General features: G+C 40.6%; 2 protein-coding genes across 2 annotated transcripts in view; one reads left to right on the top strand and one right to left on the bottom strand.

Moving 5' to 3' along the window:
* Window positions 1-16,822, bottom strand: part of LOC120560868 (corticoliberin-1-like) — a 71,185-nt gene extending 54,363 nt beyond the window's left edge. The window contains exon 1 of the mRNA XM_039803747.1: window positions 16,715-16,822. The gene's annotated coding sequence lies outside the window, so the exon portion shown is untranslated. The remainder of the gene's footprint in view (window positions 1-16,714) is intronic.
* Window positions 1,941-23,143, top strand: ncaph (non-SMC condensin I complex, subunit H). Its single transcript, XM_039803744.1, has 18 exons — window positions 1,941-2,115; window positions 3,178-3,397; window positions 3,603-3,693; window positions 3,937-4,029; window positions 5,006-5,123; window positions 5,300-5,451; window positions 10,209-10,398; window positions 10,514-10,596; window positions 11,191-11,384; window positions 11,925-12,070; window positions 13,943-14,049; window positions 17,512-17,631; window positions 18,300-18,407; window positions 19,148-19,291; window positions 20,308-20,418; window positions 20,642-20,718; window positions 21,229-21,304; window positions 22,764-23,143. Exons 2-18 carry the CDS (start codon window positions 3,183-3,185, stop codon window positions 22,821-22,823), a joined length of 2,085 nt encoding a protein of 694 aa, XP_039659678.1. The 5' UTR covers window positions 1,941-2,115; window positions 3,178-3,182; the 3' UTR covers window positions 22,824-23,143.

Genomic DNA, 23,143 nt, shown 5'->3' with positions numbered 1-23,143 from the left:
ATAGGTGTGATTGGAAAAGGACAAAAAAGCAGGAAAATATACGCCGCACCTATGCTTTAGAAAATGGTTCTAACCCAGCTAGCCACTGCCACTGGATGTTGTGTCATTAGCAGCAAAGCTAGACCAGGGGTCATCAACTACATTTTTCCTAGGGCCAGAATTTTTTTAAGCAGACACTCCAGGGGCCGGACTTTCAAATAAAGAAAATAAAATTATACCTAATACGCATCATCTTGTTTGATATTTTCACTTTCTTACTAAATTAATGCTATATTTTTTACATTAGTAAGCAAACCCCTAAAAACATGGAAAATCCATAATGATAACTAGATAGGCTACTTAACTAGAAAATTATCTCAGATTAGTCCTGTATGTCTAATTTGAAATAAGCAGACTGAAATATCAGACTGAAATATCGGTTTCTACGTGTTTCTGCCTGTAGAACAGGTACGTGGGTTATTGATAAGTATTGACTCTTTAATCATAGAGGTTTTATTGTAGGCTACCTACTTACAGTAACGAGTGTAGCGTTAGTTCATCTGCGCCATCGGCGGTAAATAATCCTCGGTAACGTTTCCAGTCAGTACATGTGCTGCGTGAAGTAACGCACACACCAGTGACTGTGGCTGCAACCAGCCCGACATACGTTTTTACTGGCCCCGGGCCATCGGGCCATTGCTTATGTCGAGCCTGGTCGTCTACGATAACGGGATGTCCTCCAGTAGGTGCTCGTGCTTCCATGGCGGTTTCAGTTGTGCGTCCTCCTCCTCCTTTAGCAACAAACAAGCGCTGAAATAGAGCCGCGGGCGGCGCGCGCGCGTAATGCAATCTAGGAGTGATTCGCCAAACCTCCCTTATTGCAGTCGCACACATTTCTTCTAATTTTATTTTTTAGTAACGAGTAACGAAGATGCTTAGTGGAAATATAACGGAGTAAAAGTATACATTTTATCTAGGAAATGTAGTGGAGTAAAAGTGAAAGTTGACAAATTTAAATAGCGAAGTAAAGTACAGATACGTGAAATTTCTACTTAAGTACAGTAACGAAGTATTTGTACTCCGTTACATTACAACACTGCAGTGTTTATTATGACAAAGTAGCTGTCAAAATGCTCCACATGCAATCTGTTGCATGTGGACGGCAGCTAGCAACTAACGGCTAACAGCTATCTGGCTGTACACACTCACCGGAGGGCAGCTAGCAGCTAACAGCTACTACCGCACTACTGTTTTTTTTAGGGGGGAATACACTTCAAGACTGACATGACTTGTCCTCTGGAGGACATAGCCACACCACCACCGCTCCGTGGATGGTTATTGGGATGATTATCACAGAAGTCTGTCTGAATACACTCACCGGACGGCTATCAGCTAGCAGGGCAAGCTAGCTACTGGCAGGATCGAGACAGGGACCAGGGTAGGTGAATTTAAACAATGTCTGAGTTGAAAACGCATCTTGTTGACATGTAAGGGCCCTATTCATGTGGCACAGACATATTAATTGCATTTTGTGTCTGTTAAGAGGCACAAAGGCACTTTAAAACTTGCCCTGAGCACTGCCGTTTTAGCTCAGGGGACGCTTGTAGTACGTAGCTGCAGCTTCTCCGTGTTACCTGCACTGATTCGGGTCGGGGTTTTTTCTATCGAAAGTACTTGCGTAGCTATAGCGATCAAGATTAACGTAAAAATTGGCCGGAATTCTCCTTTAAATCGGAATCGGACCACAGTGTTTCTGTCACTTCCTGTTCAGCCTGAAGGCTGCTGGAAGCTTTTATTTTTTATTTTTTGTAATCTTATTTAGTAAAGAACATAGGTACATCGCCAGTATGTACATATACAAAATGGCAATACCAGAGGTGCATATACAGATAAAGGCTGCTGGAATCGGCTGGAAACTTCTGCGTTCATGCCACAATAACAGGGACATCCCCCGTGAAACCTCGGAGTGGGCGTGGTTTGACGTCATAACGTATAGTGTTGTTACGTAAACCGTTCGGCGCAAAAATTCAAACGCTGTACAGGAAGAAAAAGTACAGCTTGCTCTGTTGTCTGTATCTCGTATTACAAACTATAACGACACGCAATAAAGTCACATCGGATTTTAGACAATTCGAGGTAAGTTGAGTGAACCAAGTAAGTTTTGTGTTGAAGTTTTTGCGTGTCACGGAGCCAGTTAACGTTAGCTATCAATGCTAGTGAGAGCACGTTCATATTAGCCTATGCATATTAGCATGTAATGTTAGCGTCATCAGCTAATTGAGCTAGGGCAACGTTTGTTTTTGTGGTTGTTCGGGTTAAACATGTAATTAGAGAGGTTAGGTGCCTTAGCAAATATGCCGTGTTAATATAACAGTCTGCTTTTTCGAAAGGTCTATTAGCGATAACTTAGGTTTAAGTTGACGTTATGAACCCGCTGGAGTCCTTTTGTTGATGTGTGCGTGTCGTTGTAGCTAAAGTTAATTTAATTCAGAAAGGACGGGATCTGCATAGATATAACCCACAAAGCAGCACTTTCTTTACTAAATGTATTTTAGGAATGCATTGTCATTATGTGACACCCTCTGTGAGTGCATGGGGCAAAAGTAATTTGTTATGAAGAGCTGTATTACGCTACCGTTAACTGTGTGATATTTAGTGCCTTAAAAGAAGGTCGCCAGTGAAGTAAACCTTTCTTATCTTTGCCTAGGCGTATTAACTAAGTGTGCACCTTTCCAGCAAACATGGTAACATGTAACGTGAGTTGTTGGCAAAATTGGTTACATTCCATGTAACGTTAATGCTAACTTGATTCTGTGGTATGAATGCAAATTTATTTTTGTTTTCATGTTACAGTCATGACTCTTTGTATAGGATTCTCTTTTCACTCAAATCCTTATGTTTACATATGGCCTCCTACTGTATGTCAGCTCACTGTGAAGTGAAGGGTGTCAAACTTGGCTTTAAAATTCAACTGTACAATATAAGCTAAAAAAAAAACATGGACTGTTTCCATTTTTCTAAAACTGGTATGCTCTCACACTGCAAGCCATGTTATACACCCATACAGAATACTTTACATTGCTCTTGAAAAGTCCTTTTATCTTTACACATTGAAACCGCCTAGCTATTTTCCTTGAAGGTGAAACTTGGACCTGGTTCAACATGTAGCCTCTGATTGTGTGTTTTCTCTGTTTCTAGCTAAGATGAGTGCAGCCTCCACACCAGTCTCCCGGATATGTCCAGGCTGGACGGCGTCCTCCTTGAAGAACAAGGGTGTGTCGTCCCCTGTAAGCTGCAGCACCCCGCTGCTGGCAGCCTTCAATGATGATGATAGGGAACGACGTCAGCGCCGGAGGTCCAGGGTCATTGATCTTCAATCTGCCAATGACTCCTCCATTACCGACTCTGCTTCTCATAGGTAAGCTGTAAAGCTCAAGGTTTGGCAAACGATGCGTTTGACTATGTTTTCAGCATGACTTTGGTGATTGTGTCGTGTAAATGTTTTTGAGCGAACTTGATTCCCAAAAAAATTTCAACTAGCATTAAACTTAACAGCCACTTTCTGTCTGCATTGCTTTTTATGTATCTTCAGTGCCTAAAGATAATCTCATTTTTGTATTCAGTGCTGCGGGGACTCCTGCTGCCGTGCCCAAACTGTCAAATGCACAGATCTCAGAGCATTACTCTACTTGCATAAAACTCTCCACTGAGAATGTGAGTATATGTGTTGTGCGTGTGTATATGTGTGTGGGTCTGGATTGCAGAGAAAACAATCAGTGTCTCACACAGTGTGCCTTTTGAAGTGTTTCAATAATTCCAATGGAAACGTTATGTTTTTTTCTCCTTGTCCGTTGCATTTTCTCTGTGTTTAAGACTTATTACTTTTGAACTGGAGAGTGTTAAGACTTAAAAGGAAAAATCAAAGACTAATGCATTTCTTTTTTCTTTTTTTGGCAGAAAATCACCACCAAAAATGCCTTTGGTCTGCATCTGATTGATTACATGGCTGATATTCTCAAACAGAAAGATTCTGAGCTCACAAACTTCAAGGTTTGATTTTTCTTTTCTTTTTTTTCATCTACTTTATGCGCCTTTGATAACTCTCCCTTGGTTCACTGGAAGTCTTTGAACTTTTGACTAACTTAAAGAAGTGGAACCAAGTCTATCATACTTTATTTGTTGTAATTATTTCCCAGTTTAACCTTGAAAACCTTTTGTAGTCATCCCTACAAAATGTTGTCCAAGGTGTATCTTGTATTTTTCTTTTCTTTAAATCAGTTAGGTGATAGCTGATTTCCTTTTAAAGAATCCGTGATATTAAGGCTGGGCGATTAATTGAAAAAATATCGACGATGACGATAATTTCGCTAATTCTTATAAAAATAAAATGTGACTTTTTTTCACAAGACATTTTCATTTCAAGCTATGTGTACTTTCATTTCGATTTTACACATTTTCAATAAATAGCCATAATAGTTCCCACTTTGTGTGTTTCCTTCAATTATTTTAAAATACAAAAATAAGCACTTTTGAATTAGAAAAAATATCTCACCTTCAATGTTTGAGCCTCTTTACCGTACAAATCTTGCCAATGAACTATGAGGACAAAAAAAAACGAATCACAAAATTAAATTATCATTCATTTATCGAGGTAAAATGTGCAATTATTCGTGATTTTGATTTAAGGAAATATCGTGCAGCCCTACGTAATATAAATATATATCGGTTGGTTCAACCTAGTGCTTCAGTTCCTCCTTCAAATGTCTTGAATCCAGTAATGTAGCGCATTCAATTCTTATTTGAATTAAACTGTCAGTGTTCTGGTAAATAACGGATCCACTTGTTCTGATAAAGTCTGCAGACCCACTGTTACTGTTGTAATTATTACATTTTTATTAGATATGTTTTACGAGCATGCTTATGAGTGTATAAGTGTGTATGATGTTTGCACTGCGCCATGAAGCAAATTTGTGATATTGGGCTATTTAAATAAAATTGACCTATGTGTGTGTCTGTCCTCCTAAAGGTGGCAGCTGGAACTTTGGACGCCAGTACAAAGATCTATGCTGTGAGGGTGGATGCTGTTCATGCTGATGCCTACAGGGTGCTGGGTGGCTTGGGGGCCGAGACCAAACCTGGAGAAGGTAAGAGCCTTTTTACTTTAATGTGTGTTGTTGGATTTTCATTTGAATACACTGGAAATGGGTTGCCGTTTTCTTTAAGGCTTTGCCCTACAGAATGTAAATCTTGGTCTACCCACATTATGTTATTTGAAGTGTTCTGCTTTTTTGTTTCTCAATTTTTTTTTGTGCATCCACAGGCCATGGTGTGACGGAGGAAGACGGAGAAAGCGAAGGGGGCGCAGCAGGTGATGCGACTGCCAAGCAGCCGAAGAAAAGGAGACCTCCTAAGAAGACAGTGGAGCAGAACCTGAGCAACATCAATAGTGCAGAGTCTGAGAGGAAGTGTGAGGTACTGTATGGTGTTATCTTTACAGAACAGTATTAGTTCAGATGACACCCATACCAATTCTAAAAGGTTAGTTATGCTGTGGACAGAATCCAATTAGCAGGGTTGTTAGGGATTGATCGATACTGTTTTTTTCAAGGCTGATACTGAAGTTAATGAAACCGATAACAGATATTTGGAACCGATATACATATACTGTACGGTGAAAATTAAAATCTTTAAAGCCTACTACACACCAAGCCGATAGTCGGCTGTCGGACAGTCTGGCGAGGTCAGTGACTCGAGTCTGTTCGGTGTGTTGTGTGCCATCATCCGTCCAAGGAGCCGCCGGCCTTCATTTTGGCCGATTTGACATGTATAATCGGCGGGGCGGACGCTGCCGGCAGTCGGACTGAAATGACCCATCTGATTGGTAGAGTGCTAACCCGGAAACGGGGAGTGGAATAAGCGTGACTAGAGTCTCTCAAAATCTGACGAAAATCTTTTAAACTGACCTTTGTCGATCTGAAATGAAGACAGATTCAGCAACTGCACGGCCTATTTCTCTCTTAAAATGTTTTCAGAAACATGTTTCGTTGAGCTATCTTCGTAAAATATGAGATCGTATTCCGAACGAAGCCACCGTTATTAGGGATGCACCCATCCGACTTTTTCAGTCCCGATACCAATGCCAGGGCTTTGTGTATCTGTCGATACCCGATACGATCCGATACCGCTGCTGAATTAATAATAAACTGTATACCTTCCACCTCATACCTTCCTTCCACCATGTGGAAGAGACTAAAGGCACCAGACCTTCCTAACTAAACATTACTTAGACAAAATAACATAGATGTAATGTATTGAATTCTTATTTATTTGTTATTTAAAAACAATTGTGCATTCAAATCGAAAATATAATGTAATCAAACTTCTTAAATAAATAATAATGGGCCATCAATAATGGGCCACCTTTTTATATAGGTTTATAATGGCTTATTCTACTGTCAGGAGTACATAGAATATCACAAAAACATGTTGATGTCATCATGGTTACTAAAAGCTTTGATTAAGGGTTTGCTTGGCTCCAAGACATTATACAGTAACTTTGTATGAAGGGGAATCCATGAAACAGTTACAGAAGCTAAACTATTTGTATTATGCAAACTGCAAAGTAGTAAAATAAACTCAACTCGAATGAATAGCCTACACATAAACAACTTTAACATTGTTTCCCTTTCCAAACTAAATAGTTGTAAGCTAGTTGTATAACCACTACCTTGGCCACAGGTAAGTTAGGTTGTAGTGGGGGACTGAACGGAGCTCCGCTGTCAGCCTCCTTCGCTGTTTGAATAACGTCAGTAGGTTGGCAGACGTATTTCAGCGAGGCAAGACATCTTAAATCCAGTGTTTTAATCATTGCTCTGAACCCGTCTTTCTCAACGGTCTGTAGCGGGACCGGATGTGGATTGTGGTCATAATGTTGCTCTGCTGCATGCTTGAAGTGACAGGTCTTGACAGATAACGTTAGCACGGCCGAGTAACGTTAGAGCGACGGGCAACAACTGGCTAAACTATGTCCGATTTGTTAGAAACAAAAAACTTCGGAACAACAGACGGCTCCTCTCTTGGGCACACGTTGTTCTGGTGTATCTCCGGACTTTCTTCATCCTGTAGCTAACTTTCTTCTCGGTTCTTGAATGTGCAGTAGCGACCGTAGCCTCTCCCAGCTTAACAGACTGTTATGCTACCTGGCTAGCTAGGCTAGCAGCTGTAATGTTACCCAGCATGCCATTCGGCGGTGTAGTTACATTTGTAAATGTAAAATTATTAGTGTTAGAAACTATTTAAGTCTCAAAGTGTTATATGCTTTGGTGTTTTATACTTTTAAAGAGAGTTAGTTGTGGGTTATTAATTGTTGTGTTATAAAGTTACTACCATGAGTGAGAAGGGTACACAGTTAACAGGGCTCCCGGTGCTGCGACGGAGTGGAAAAAAAACTAAAACTGGATCGGCCCGTGGATCTGTTAATTTTTCCGATCCAGCTATTTTTGCAATATCGGGGCCGATATCCGATCCTAATATCAGATCGGTGCACCCCTAACCGTTTTGCCCAGTTGAAACATCCGGGAGCAGCCAGACCCACGTGACGTGTTCGTCCAATCAGCTGCCGTTTTTCTTTTTTGCGGCAACAATACAGATTAGCGCCGCCTGCTGTTATGGAGACATGCTAAAATTAAAGGGGTGATAGAATGCAAAACCGATTTTACCCTGTCATAGTTGAATAACGACAGTTCGGTCGGTAAATAGGACATACATAGAAGCTCAAAGTCCCATTGACACCCCTTTACTATGAAAATCTCATATTTTGAAACTGCCGCTGAAAACGGGCGAATCCCAACAAAGCTGGAAGTTGACGTCAACCTCCCAAAAACCGGAACCTTTGTCAGCCCATGGGTGTATTAAGAGAACGGTCACGCCCCAACATTTACATAGGCTACACAACTGACCTGAGATCAGGTAGTTTTCTGAATCTAGCTAGGTCACGCAGATCTCTGCTATTACATTACAAAATTCACTTCTGAAACTTTTTTATGCGAGAAATCAACCATATAAAGCTCAAATATGGTCCGCTTTACGAAAATGGATGGCTAATTGCAAATTTTCTCCGACTGTGTGTCGGAGTTTAGTGCCGGTGTTGGTGCTGCCTGGGTTGCTACATCGCCGCCCTGACCGCAGTGTCGGCGAGCTTGTTACGCCCGCAATCTTTTACCGCAGCCCGCAGGCTCCACGTTAATCTTATAATGGGTATGTGTGTTGACTTATTTAAACAAACAATCAGGGAAATAAACGCCTCTTGTCCGCGAGTCTCATTGATAGAGCCGCGGTGAGATGGAGTCCATCAATAAGAGCTAGCTAGCCTCCTCCTAACTCTGACATTCACAAAAATACATTCAATTGAAATCCGAAATCGGACAAGTGTTAGCTAAGCTTTGTAAGACCTTGAGGAACCTGTAATATTCATGCCGTGACGAAATTCAAACTGTAAATATACTTTAGTTATGCGAAAGTGAGCAAGCTGCGATATTTCCCCATTGTAATGAATTGGACATATAGCAAGCAGCTGCTCGTCCTACAAAGACGCCTTGCGTTCATAAAAATGCCTTAAAATCAAATCGGACACAACGGTTAGCTTTATAAGACATTGGGGAATGATGTTATATAAGTGGCGTGACGAAATTCAAACTGTAAATATAATTTAGTTATGACGAAAGTGTAGCTAGCTAGCTGCGGTATTTCCCCATTGTAATGAATGGGACATATAGCAAGCAGCTGCTCGTCCTAAAAAGACCGCGTTCCAAAAATGCCTTAAAATCAAATCCGGACACAACGGTTAGCTTTATAAGACATTGGGGAATGATGTTGTATAAGTGGCGGCGAAATTCAAACTGTAAATATAATTTAGTTATGACGACAGTGTAGCTAGCTAGCTGCGGTATTTCCCCATTGTAATGAATGGGACATATAGCAAGCAGCTGCTCGTCCTACAAAGACGCCTCGCCTCCGTAAAATGCCTTAAAATCAAATTGGACACAACAGTTAGCTTTATTAGACATTGGGGAATGATGTTATATAAGTGGCGTGACGAAATTCAAACCGTAAATATATTAGAGTTATGCCCGGCGCGCTGGCCGGAGCGCCCGTGAGTGCAGTATCCACAAAGGGTGACTTTTTCGCTGGGTATGGAGCCCAGCAGGCCGCTTTCTCGTCAGACTGTGTGGAGCTCCTAAAGTCCGACACGTCTTACCAAATTTGCAATTAGCCATCAATTTTTGTAAAACGGCCCATATTTCAGCTTTATATAGTTGATTTCTCGCTTAAAAAAGTCTCAGAAGTGAATTTGGTAATGAAACATTGCAGTGTCTGGAATATGAGATTCTGTCGCTTCTCTAATGTATGTGTATTGGGGATTCGCTCAACCAATCAGCGCGCGTCTCTAATGTCTGCGTATGGCAAGTCGCTCAACCAATCAGCGCGCAGCTCATCTAAATATTCATGACCATACCATATTTGGAAGAAAAGCTCTTGTTACAAATAGGGCCAAAACACAGGGATGCATAAGGGCCAGTAAAATATCAACCAGGCCTTTTTCAGCCCAACCAATGTTACACACCCCATTAGGAGACCATAAGGAACAGTGTGAAATACCCTATATAATCATTCTATCACCCCTTTAAAGGGATGCACCAATCCCACTTTTTTTAATCTGATACTTTTACTCATTTAATTGGCTGATACTATGCACAGACGGTGTTCTTTTTTTTCTTTTTACATCCGGTGTATCAGATCAGTGCATTGGTACTTATTTCATATCATCCTATATTTGTTATATACGTTTTGAATGCACTCATGTACAAAGGTCACTTAAGTGTAAGCCAAGGCAACATTCCTGCAGTTCCAGTATATCGTTCTATCATTCAAAACTCCGTAATCGCCTTATAGCCGCTGACTGATCACTGATAAGTTCATGTTTGATTAAGATGAATTATTAGATATGGGTCACTAAGCTATCATCTTTGAAGTATTAAGATTTTTTTTTGGTCTCCACTATGACTGCCTCACCTTCCCATACCTGACTGATCCTGATGCTCAGATAACCAAAAGGCATTAACATACATGAAGGACATTTTACTCTGAAGTCTGTGTCAGTGCATTGTATTTGTATTTTTGACCTCCGTACCGTTATCATATGAACTTGATCAACTGTCCCCCCCCCACAGGTGGACCCCATGTTTCAGCGGATGGCCACGTCCTTCGATGAGAGCAGCACGGCCGGCGTCTTCCTGTCCGTTCTCTTCAGTGAGAACAGTCGCTGTGAGCTGCTGTTTCCCTCCTACATGACCCTCCTGCAGTCCAGACCCTCATACTCTCCTCCACCCCCACAGGGAGTCCCTGCAGCCCCGTTCATGGGTAAAAACCATTTACTTTGCCCAATCATTTGTGAGAAACCTTAGTACCACCAAGCTGTGTGTCTCATCTTTTGAACTGTCCCCCTCCCCATCTTTCTGTGCTGTGTTTCTGCCAGCCGGACTACAACGTTCCAAGGAGAAAAACTCCATCTGCCCCTCGCTGCAGGACTTCTCCTTCACTAGTTGGAACCCTGAGCAGGTCAGAGAGCCCAGCCCCCTGTTATGACACTATAAATAAAATTGAATTGCATTAAATTACATTATTATAATGTAGCATTGCTAGCTGATCCTGCAACATGAGCCATCATTTGACAATATTCCGCACTATGTATAGTTATTTATTTATTACTCCGTGTCACCTCCTACTGTGCAATATGTCATTTCTATTCATCCACACCTTACTCCTTGTGTGTGTGTGTGTGTGTGTGTGTGTGTGTGTGTGTGTGTGTGTGTGTGTGTGTGTGTGTGTGTGTGTGTGTGTGTGTGTGTGTGTGTGTGTGTGTGTGTGTGTGTGTGTGTGTGTGTGTGTGTTTTTTTTGTTTTTACCTGTCTGTTTATAATAAAGGTGTTTTATAGTGTACTTATTATTATATTAACTTATTATTATAACTCTTATTCAGATTTTTCTACTTTTTGTATATTTTTTCTTATGTCTAATTAATGTATATTTGTATTCTCCGGAATATGTCGGGGCCTGATTCCTCGGACATTGTCCGGAGTTCATATGTGAGAACGGCTTTATTTACGGAGGCTGTCAGATCCCAGCTGACTGTGACTGTGCATCTTCTTTCAGACCATGAATCAGCTCTTGGACAAGATGAAGCAGGGCGAACACGTGTTTGATGTGAACGCCGAGCCCGAGCCTGAGCCTGAAGAGGATGACTTCCCTGACTATGACGCCGACTATGAGGAGGGAATGGGTGACTGTGAGGAGAGAGCCAAGGAGTACAAGGATGGCTGTGAGGCCTCTGGCTCTGGCAAAGGAAGGTAAGATCGTGGCTTGTAGAGCAGTTGAAAAGTGGTGTGTGTCTTCTGCTGAGAGGTAGAGGAACTCACCCTTTTACCACAGATTACTGATTGATTTTTGTGTTGTTGTTGTTTTTGTTGTTTAATCATTTTATAGTCTCAGGCTCCCGTTTGTAGAGATGGCTATCTTTTCTTTGTCTGGTTTCTGCACTCTTCATCTGTTCTCTCCTAGCACTCCTTTAATGCAGTTTGTATGTTGTGTTAGGATGAGAGACTGTCAACTATTAAGTTCTATACATGAATTAGCCTCTCCTTCTTAATGTCTACTTAAGCTTGCCGTTTTTAATGTTTACTTAGGCTTGCAAGTTTGAAATGCATTATGTAATCATGGGGGTAAAGTAATTGCATTGCCTATTATCACCAGGAGAGGAGGTATTTAATTCATTAGGGCATACTTAATGGTTCAAAATCAACTTACAGCCTCTTTTAACAGACGGCTGATGTGTGTCTATGTGCTTGCTGGTTTGAATGGTTTCTCACGCTGTCGTGATGGTGGTACAGGGATGTGATTCCCATCGGAGAGGGAGACATCGCCACTATGTGTCTGCAGCTGTCCTCTCAACCCAGGGAGTACTCATACTTCAGCCCCAGGACCATGGCCACGTGGGCGGGACCCGGCTACTGGCAGTTCAAGCCAAAGCACAAGTGTGAGTGAAAATGGTTGTTCAACACATAATTAGTCGATTGAGGTGTCAGAGTAGAGAAGTAAGTCCCCTGGAGCAAGACATGTTACTTATTATTTTTCCATGTACTTACTAAATGTAGGCAGACTAGTGTTATAACATTGTAACAATACAATATTTTTTTCTCTTCATTTATTGTGATGAGAGTTAATGTAGCCTTAAGGGCCAGTCAACGCCAAGAACGATAACTATAACGATGTGAGCATCCACACTGCTGAACGATAACATTCTGTGAACGGTGGCGTCGAAAAGCATGCACTGCACGCTCCAGCTGATAATAATAGGCTTCGTAATCTTCAGCAGACGTTGCGACGTAAGATTACAGGAATGTCTGCTATAGCCTTTATTCGTGGATTCAGGTACATTTTAGGAACCAAAAAAAAGTCACAGGAAACGCTGCCTTTTCCAGGCAACAGTGGGCACACAGCACTGCATAGAGCCGGAGATCAGAGCAAGTGGGCAGGTGTCATATCTGCATGTGTACAGCACCGGAACAAAAACACAGACCGTATGATAATGACATCCAAAACACAAGATTCACTCACAGTGAATCTGAATTATCAGTGGTTTCTGTGACATGAGAAATAGTTTCAAAGTACTGATGTTTAAAATACAGAGCTGAAGGATCGTAGCCCCGTAGCAATGGGAAAAGTCACGCCACTACTGCACCTGTCTCTCCGCCTTGCCATGCTGTAAATTCAGATGGATTTTGATTGGGTGTCAGTGTTTCTATCGTTCATCAAATCGCTCTGAAAGTGATCCTAACGATATTGTTTGCCACTGTCGTTATAGACCTTTTTCACGGCAGATGGTACTATACCTATGGCATGTTGACATGTCATAGTAGGAAAAGCACAGATGTATTCAAAACCATTACTGATGGCTGCATTCCACTTAAGAGAGGCCCTGGTATTGTGCATGCTGACTCACTGAAATAACTTACTGGGACACTTGATGGAATTGAGCCATCGTTAAAGTTATCAATTTCAGGTGTGCTTTTCCTACTATGACGAGTCAAAATGTCTGCTGTTAAAAAGGTCCATAGATAGGGTGTGGACTCAGCCATCCACTGAAGTTGGAACGATTTAAATGAAACGATTATAAAACTATATATTTATAATCCTTGTTATAGTTATTCTATTGGTGTGGACCGTCTATATCCATGACGTTCGGTGCCGCCGGAAATTCTGCTTGATGTCCCTCTTTTCGACCGGATGTCCGACCCCTCTTTCTTTGTGTTGAAATTTTAAACTCCGGTGGATTCATGAGGACTATGGTTAACTGCTCCTCAGATCTCTGCAGGGTAAATCCAGACAGCTAGCTAGACTATCTGTCCAATCTGAGTTTTCTGTTGCACAACTAAAACAACTTTTGAACGTACACGTTCCACCAAAACAAGTTCCTTCCCAACGCTATTTTGTAGCAGCACCGTGGCTCCATCCGGTGCTGAGCACCGCCCATGACGATTGTGATTGGTTTAAAGAAATGCCAATAAACCAGAGCATGTTTTTCTCGCATCCCGGAATGTTGTGTGGACTAGCCAGACCTTCCTCCGCAACGCTGTGGAGGAAGGTCTGGCAAAGCGGGACTAGTGTAGCCTCAGCCTACTGCATTATTTCTTTGTGCTGTCTTTATGTGAAGCTTTGGTCTATAGCCAGTCCATTAAATGTAATGCCATAAATGTAGCAGAAATGTATTTGGATTCTGTACACATTGGGCTTATTTTTGTTTTTAACTTTTGAGGGATAAATTAAGCTTTTTACATTTTCTCTAAAAACCAAGGTGATTTTTCTAATGGTTGTCTTTCCCCTGCATCATGTACTTAATCTCTTATAGTGGACCATTTGCCTGACAAGGAGACGCGTAAAAGAAAGCCCAAGAAGACCTTTGAAATTGACTTCAATGATGATGTCAACTTTGACACCAACTTCCGCACCACGAGAGTAAGAACCCTCGCCGCCCTTGTCATTCCAAACGCAACACATTCACAGTTGAAAAGTGTCCTCTGGTAAAAAATATCACCTGATATTTATAAGGGAAAAGTGAGACATATTGAGAAATTTGCTTTCTTGCCAAGAGTTGGATGAGAAGATTCATACCGCTCATTTCTGTACAGTAAATATACTGTATAGCTATAACCAGCAGCCGACTTAGCTTGTCGTAAAACCTGTACACAGGGAAACAGCTAGCCTGGCTCTGTCCAAAGGTAACAAAATCTCACTAATGAACACGTTAGTACGAATGAAACAAACAAATATAAAAAATATAATGTGTTAAACAGTAAACTAGAGCTGCTGGTAGGCAGATAGTGTTTCCTTTGGACAGATGTTTCTCTCATTGATCTTTTAACAGAATCTTATGTTTCTCACGGTATCTCAGACTACATTTGAATTGGTTTGTTTTAAGGGTATAGACCTTTTTTAGTTGTATAGTTTGTCATGTAGTAAAGGTAACTCCATTGTGAAAGCCGATCATAATGATGACTCAATAACCTATAATAAGTTCTCATCTAAAGTAACATATTAAAGGTACTCTAAGCGATGTCACACGTTTTTTGTCACATACAGCAAACTCACAATCCGCTTACTGCCTGTTCCCTGAACACACTGTAAAAAATAAATAAATAAAAAATGTAGTCTCTGTAGACAGCCCAGACTCCACAAACACCAACAAAAACAAACTGGGCCACTGCACCACCAAACATAAGTCTTCCAGCGTTCCAGCCAATAACCAACAAGAAGGATTTGGGGGTGGGGGTTAGTGCACGGAAGGGAGGTGGAGGGGACGGGATGAGGAGGAGGGAGGGGCGAGCTAGCCTTTTGTGTGAAAATGCTTTGAACGTCAACAAGAAGTGCCGTCACCCAACATCGCTTAGAGCACCATTTAATATAACAAAGAGAGCCATTTGTATTTGAACATGACCTCATGTACATGGTTCACAGTAAAACAATTTGGTCATGATCCAGCTAACTGTCAATCATAGATATATACACATATATCTATGATTGTCAATGAGCTGGTGATGCCGAGATGAAGCCTCATGGAGCATTGAAACTTCCCAGCAAAGGGTTAATTTCTCAAGGCTTCATGTGCTCACAATGCCACCTGTTGGTCAAAGAGTGTAAAGCAGGCAGATACTGTATATTATAGATCAGAGATATTCAACAGGGGGTCCGTGACCCCTAGGTGGTCCTCACAGTTAGTGCATGGGGGCCGTCAAATCATGTTTAAAATTTTTTTGGGAAAGTTTGTCTTTTTCAAAAATTTAAATATGTCTAAAAAGATACATTAAAATGAATCTAAAATTTCAGCTTGTATTTACCTTCACAAAAGTGCTTGTTTTGCCGCTGACAGGCTCAGATTAATATTCTAATTGTCTGACAACATTATGGAAAGGATTTCTAAGGAGGTCAGCCTTTCTGTTTAAAGAGTAAGATATTTTTATTTTTTATTTTATTTTTTTAAAACCTAAAAACATCCGCGAAATTGCGTTCGCTAAACCCATCCAGAATCCATGTAAATTATCAGTAATTTTAGCATCGTAAAACATACTTCATTCAAAGTCGACAGAAACAAAATAAAACTATGAAAAGCCGTTTTGGGGTCGTCTTTCCACTTTTCCAACCATCACAACTCTAGTTTTGGTTGAAAAGAACACATAGTTTACCAATTTACATGTGAAAATATGTATGCTGTATACACACTAAAAGTATTTACTAAAAGGTTTAGCGCTAGCTAGGGCTGGGTGTCGTTCAAAATCTTTCGATCCGGTGCCAATTTCAATAACTCAGTTTCGATGCCGGTTCCTAACGATACTTTTTTCGATACCATATGTTTTAAAATCCATTTCAACATCATCATCAAAAATACATTAAACACAAAGCTTTTATTTTCCACCTTAATTGTGAATCAAAACAGTTATCACAATTTAAAAATTCTGGTAAACCTGCTCACTCAGAGTAACATTATTAAAAGTGCCTTGCAAGCTCAGCCTGTCAGTCAGTCATCAGGGCAGAGAAACCACTGTTGTGCCTGCTTGTAAGAGGAAGTGTAATGTCAACAGCACAGCGACCGCTTTCGGCTCGCCATTAATATCATATCGCAGCAAGCGCTGTCTGCGTGAAGTTTTGAAATACTGTAACTACACTTGAAACCACTTTATCGGCCTCGCCGTGACTCTCTGTGACTTCAACAAAACTGCAGACAGTTTAGTGTGTGTGTGTGTGTGTGTGTGTGTGTGTGTGTGTGTGTGTGTGTGTGTGTGTGTGTGTGTGTGTGTGTGTGTGTGTGTGTGTGTGTGTGTGTGTGTGTGCGCTCCGCTCTGTGTTAATATTCAGAGAGGACAGATAAGCTTGCGCATATGCGCTCAGAAGCCTTTGGAAGCGGAAGAATTTTTTGCTGTGCCATAAAAGTATCGACGTTTGGTACCCAGCGCTAGCTACTTCAGAGCTGTTTCTGGTCAAACTGAAAGGTCTCAAAGAGGTTATAAAGTGCTCATTTTATGCTTTTTGGGTTTTTCCCTTTCCTTTATTGTGTTGTATATCTTTTGTGTGCATGTTATAGGTTTACAAAGTGAAAAAGCTTAAAGTCCACCCCAAAGGGACTTACCTTCTCCAGCAGAAAACAGTGTTCACAAACAGCTCTATTGTAGTCCAGCCTTTACTTCAGAGACAAACATGCGTCACTTTGTAACACACGTTATAATGCTCGCCTAGCTGCTAGCGTGGCTTTTGTGAAGGTAAATACAAGCTGGAATTGCCCTATTAACTTTAACCTTTACTAACTCCCCCTTAGAGCACTAGGAGGCTCAGAAGGCCAGCCCTTGTAATTTGTCCTCATCTGCGCTCTGATTTACAGCCTCTTGTCTTCTAAAAGCAACCGGCAGTGGCATTGCTTCTTCATTTATTAACATGTCACGGCATATTCTACACTTGAGGCTAAGATTGTGTTGCGCTAGTGTATTGTGTTTAAACTGCGAGGTACCCGCACTGTCGGCAAACTTTGTGATGAGTTTGTCTTCTTGCAGTACGTCAACCAGCTGAATTCTCGCAGCCAGTCTTCCCGAAAATGGTGGGTTCGGCCTTTTTTGGCCATGCAAACCTTGGACTCTGAATCATCATCTGACTGTGAAACTGTAGACTCTGGCACTAGCACACTAGCCGCAGGTCGGAAGAACAAGTCAATAGTTTGCTTGCTCATTGTTCAGACGCTCATAGCAGTTTGTGATATCAAATTTACTGGTCACACATGTGCAACTGGATGTAAAATTTAGTTGCACACTCAAATTTTGGTCGCAGTCTGGAGCTCGGAGTCAAAGAGCTTTTGAGTTGAACATGTTTAAGACACCTAAAACACTCTTAAATGTATCTGAACTAAATCTGACATTGTCTGCTTTCCCTTCACAGGCGGCCACTACCAACAGCAAGTCTGCCCTCACTGCAAGCAATAGGAAAACCACTCTGCCAGCAGACTTCCAGTTTTCCCCAGAGACGCTCTCCCAGCTCAACCTCAAACCCTCCAGCTCGGTGAGTCTTTGCTATTCCTGTCAGCTGACTGGAAGAGGTTAAAGGTAGAGAAACACAGCCGTCCTCTTCAGCACTGATACGAGGCAGATATTTGCTGAAGAATGCCATTTTTATCAGTTTAGTCCACACAAACAGCAATCACACATTTCTTGTGGTGGTAAGGTTTTCAAACTAAATTTGACTTTTCACAAAATTGAGCCATGATATATAGAGCTGTAACAATTAAAAATGTTGTACAATTAATTTCCTCAGAAATAATTGCGATTAACAATGTAATTGTCTGTCAGTCCAATTTAAAAAAAAAAAAAAAAAAAAAAAAATTAAATTAAAAAAATGTATATATTTATTTTTCAGACAAATTAGACTTTTGAATGAATCCCAGGATACATATTTTGGTTATATCACTGTTATGTGACCCAGAGAATGTAATAACACAAGTAAACCGGGCCTCTTTATTATCATAAAACATTGTATTTTTTTTCTTAAATGAACATAAGACTGATAATTACCAATCACTCATACCCATAGGACCTTAGCCAATGTTGGCAATTAAGAAACAGGTTAAACAAAGAAACCGACCTAATCATACAATGTGCCCGGAGTACCCATATCTACATGAAGATGATTTGTTCGGTTAAGAAGGATATATTTGGTTTTGTTTACTCTAGTTGAGTCAAGAAGGCCAGAAGAGGCTGTCTGGAGAGCTCGGAGAAGGCATTGGAGACTACGACTACAACAACGCCAACGACACGGCCAACTTCTGTCCAGGTCTTCAGGTCTGAAAATTGTTTTTATTATGGCTTTTGATTTAATTTGTTTTTGTCCGTTTGATTTTACTGTATTTTAACAGACTTTCTTTATCTAAGGGGTACGGGTGGGAGATATGTTTTTAAAAACAGTATAGACATTGCAAGGTATTTCAGTTAGTGTGGTCAGATTCATACAGCATGGCCCTGTGTTCTGCTGTTTGGAAAGAACAAAGTGAGAGGCAGATGTGTGGCTCTGTCCCTTCTTCAAAAAAGTACTCTAGTCCAGCTGATATAATATTAACTTAAAGGATAAATAAAAGATAAAATCTGGCGCAAAATGAACCTAGGGGTTAATAACACATTTGTACGGAGTTGACCGTTTTCTGGGATATGTTTTTATGCTAATCAAATGTGACTAGTTTTAGCGCAAACCGCTAATTAGCTTATAACGCTAGCTGTCGGGGCACTGGTAAAGTAAAAAGAAATCGCTATTTCTACACCACTAACTCACTGTTATGTGACCCAGATAATGTAACACAAATACCCCCCCTCCCGCCTGCAGTGAACGTGTTTAGGGTCAAGTGCCAACAATTAAAATATATAGTCCAGCAATATATAGTCCAGCAATTATGTAAAAATATTGGCAGTTAGACAAGTAATGATTGTTTTCAGGCCTAGGAGGAACCATAATAGTTTGGTCATTTAAAATTGATTAGGAACCACATCTCGAATGTTTTATCCTCTGTCTTTGCATTTCCCTTGTCCAGGGGGGCGACAGTGATGATGATGTCGAAGGGTTTGCCGGTTCAGACGATACACAGCCTTCAGGTGACAGCATACCTCCGCCCTCACAAGATTTAGAGGGCATCTCAACCTACGGGGAGGAGGATCTGGTACCTGAACCACACAGGGTGGGTAACGCAAGATTTTGGTGCAGGTCATACTGTAGCTGGGTCTTGGCTTTTTAGAGGTAGCATCTCTCTGCTCAAAAGCTTCTGAAACTAGAAGGGCACTCGGACAGCACAGACCTCCGCCAAGGCATGCCCTATCTCACAATGTTGATGCAGCGTGAATTTTCCCAGTCGGGAACTCAATTATTCCGGCAACTCATGTATGCAGCACAAACCCCTTATCTAACTGAAAAATAAAAAATAATTTGTGTGTCCGCCCCGTTATTCCGATCATCTCCCAAATGTAATGGGTTCTTCCTTGGCCAATGCTACACTCTTCCACCAAGTGTCATGAAAATCGGGCCAGTAGTTTCTCTGTTGGCAAACGAACCAAAAACCAATCACAATCGTCTTGGGCAGCGCTCAGCTCTGGACGCGGCGAAAGTGGCTCTGCAAAATAGCCTCGGGAAGGAACTTGTTTTTGTGGAACATTTGCACCCTGCAAAAAAAGCCATATGAAATAAAGTTAACTGTTCGCACAATACAGTAACACAAGCTATTGAAATTAGCTGGATACATGGTTAGATGTCATTTGCTCTTACCAGTGTATAGCGGAGTGCACTTCGTCCATAACAATCCCCGCCAATCGGTCCCAGAACGTCCCAGTTAGAGGAGATGTCGTGAACATATTCTTTGTAAAATATTCACAATCATTCACTGAAAGAACCAAGCAGGCCTGCGTTGTTGCACGATCCAAATTTTCTTCAAAACTTGCCATTTTCAGCGTGTCACTTGCCTGCTTGAAGTTAGTTGTTTCCCGAAGCGAAGGGATTTTGAGAATGGCAACACAGAGAGCAGAAGGCGAGGGACAAAGCCTGACAGCGATTGTTCCAGACTACACTGACTATAACAAAACGCACCAGAAGCCGGACGGCTGTGGACACGTTTAACACAAACAATTCTGCTCATCATGACTTGGACTGATTTTATAATTGAATTTTTTGCAAGTGGTTTTACATAATTGTTTGTTTCTGCAGGTCAACAAGATTGAGATTAATTATGCTAAAACGGCAAAGAAAATGGACATGAAGAGACTCAAGAACAGTATGTGGACACTTCTGGCCGAAAGCCCAGAAAACCCCACAGAGGTAAATTGCACTGATTAACTGGCCATATATCAGCTTCTTTTGTCTACAGCTATATACAATGATACATTCATCGGTTTTAGGTTTGAAACTCAAGTCATTTGGTCATTTCTCCCATTTGGTGGGTGGTGTGTAGACACTCCAGTGAGGGATTAGGCTGTGTATATCTATGTGCTTCTTTTTGTACCAGTCTATTTTATTAGTTATGTCTTAATCTTCCCTGCAGGAGGCGGATACTGTGGAGAAACCAGAAGTGTGTGGGGAGAAAGTCTTTAGTCAGACTACAAAGACGCTGCTTCAAAGGTACCTGCAGACTTCCTGCTGTGGCACAGCACTAATGGGGAATAATAATGACTGAAGAGCACTCACCAAAAGTGCATGGCATGCAAATATATGTAGAGATTTCCACTGTTGTCTGGATAGTTCAGGGTTTCTACTTGGACATGGAAGTTTGGATTCAAACACAGTCTCTTCAATATTTTTATATTTTTGTGAAGAAAGATTTTCATCCGTAGAGTTACATTGCTTTGAACCGTGCTGTGAACCAGCTAGCAGCAGAACTTAAAAAAAAGTATTACTCCCTTAAAGGCACTAGGTTTGAACAGAATGATTTCATGAAATGTGAAATTCAGTGTGTGTGTGTGTGTGTGTGTGTGTGTGTGTGTGTGTGTGTGTGTGTGTGTGTGTGTGTGTGTGTGTGTGTGTGTGTGTGTGTGTGTGTTTGTGTGTGTGTGTGTGTGTGTGTGTGTGTGTGTGTGTGTGTGTGTGTGTGTGTGTGTGTGTGTGTGTGTGTGTGTGTGTGTGTGTGTCCAGATTGCCAAACACGATGGCTCAGAACCTGTCGGTGCCTCTGGCTTTTGTCGCGCTGCTTCATCTTGCCAATGAAAAGGTGAGGTGTTTTTTTTTTTTATGGCTTAAGGAATGCTGTTTTATTCAATATTTAAAAAAAATAATAATAATACATCAATATAAACAAAGAGTGGGAAGCAGGCAGAGTGAGTTAGGAAAGCTGCTTTGGTCTAAGACAGTGAGATAGCCACACCCCTTCATTTGAATAGAAGAAGTGGGAATAAATAAGGAAGGGAAATAAATAAATGTGATGTGAAATAAAAGTAAAACCTGTTTATTTATTGAACTATATACACATTTATTTATATATTTATTGCCTCAATTATTGATTTCAGGGTGTATTTCATAGGCATATTAATGTATTTAATGTGGTGTGTGTGTGTGTGTGTGTGTGTGTGTGTGTGTGTGAAAAATATTGATACATAAAAGGCTTCGCCTGCGAATATTTCGCATCAAAACTGTATATATACAGTACAGGCCAAAAGTTTGGACACACCTCATTCAATGCGTTTCCTTTTTATTTTCATGACTATTTACATTGTAGATTCTCACTGAAGGCATCAAAACTATGAATGAACACATATGGAATTATGTACTTAACAAAAAAGTGTGAAATAACTGAAAACATGTCTTATATTTTAGATTCTTCAAAGTAGCCACCCTTTGCTTTTTTATTAATAAGGGAAAAAATTCCACTAATTAACCCTGACAAAGCCCACCTGTGAAGTGAAAACCATTTCAGGTGACTACCTCATGAAGCTCATTGAGAGAACACCAAGGGTTTGCAGAGTTATCAAAAAAGCAAAGTGTGGCTACTTTGAAGAATCTAAAATATAAGACATGTTTTCAGTTATTTCACACTTTTTTGTTAAGTACATAATTCCATATGTGTTCATTCATAGTTTTGATGCCTTCAGTGATAATCTACAATGTAAATAGTCATGAAAATAAAGAAACACATTGAATGAGAAGGTGTGTCCAAACTTGTGTGTGTGTGTGTGTGTGTGTGTGTGTTTGTTTGTGTGTGTGTGTGTGTGTGTGTGTGTGTGTGTGTGTGTGTGTGTGTGTGTGTGTGTGTGTGTGTGTGTGTGTGTGTGTGTGTGTGTGTGTGTGTTGGCGCCAGTTTATATAACATGAAATAATTTAAAAATGGCCACTCTTATTTGCAATAATGCACTCAAAGCTGTCTTGTATGAAATGATTGTACATGATTATTACACTATTTACATTGCTGCTAATGGTAGCGTTCTTCACCTTAAATTAATACATTTCCTGTCGACCACATGAAATACTTAAAACCAGTAATGAAGACAAACCGAAGGAATTGAAGGAGAAAGTGTGTACAAACGTTTTTATTCACCCTGGAGTTTTGCTACAAAGATCTTACAAACATTGGAGTATCTGAAATGGTCGTGTTTAGACACGTGGCCATCTATTGAAAAATTTAAAGTACTCATATCTTTTTAAAGTAGTGTGGAATATATTTTTGTTTTTTACAGAATTTGGAGCTGGTGAAGGTTGATGACATGTCTGATATCATCATCAGACAAGGCCACTGAGAAGAATGAAATTATGGAATGATTTAGGGAGAATTGCTGCTATTCTCCACCTGTTCATCAATGTTACTCTTTACTATATACTATCAGGTGTATCTCTGTGACATTCTCTTGTTTAGATTGTATAGTGTTTTTAATAATTTTCTAGCAAATACAATATGTAATAAGGAACTATTGAAAAGTCAAAACTGCCTCTATTCTTTGAATAGCATTTGCCTTTCTTTTTATTCTGTACTCTTGATGCTTATCCTGTGTGTAGATAACTTAACTGCTCACCCACTGCACAGAAAATGTATATTTTCAAAAAAATAAAAGCCTTTTTT

This window comes from Perca fluviatilis, chromosome 6 (assembly GCF_010015445.1).
Source record: "Perca fluviatilis chromosome 6, GENO_Pfluv_1.0, whole genome shotgun sequence".
NCBI classification, from domain to species: domain Eukaryota; kingdom Metazoa; phylum Chordata; class Actinopteri; order Perciformes; family Percidae; genus Perca; species Perca fluviatilis.
Note: the sequence above shows the minus strand (reverse complement) of the source record. Positions and strands in the feature narration are given on the sequence as shown.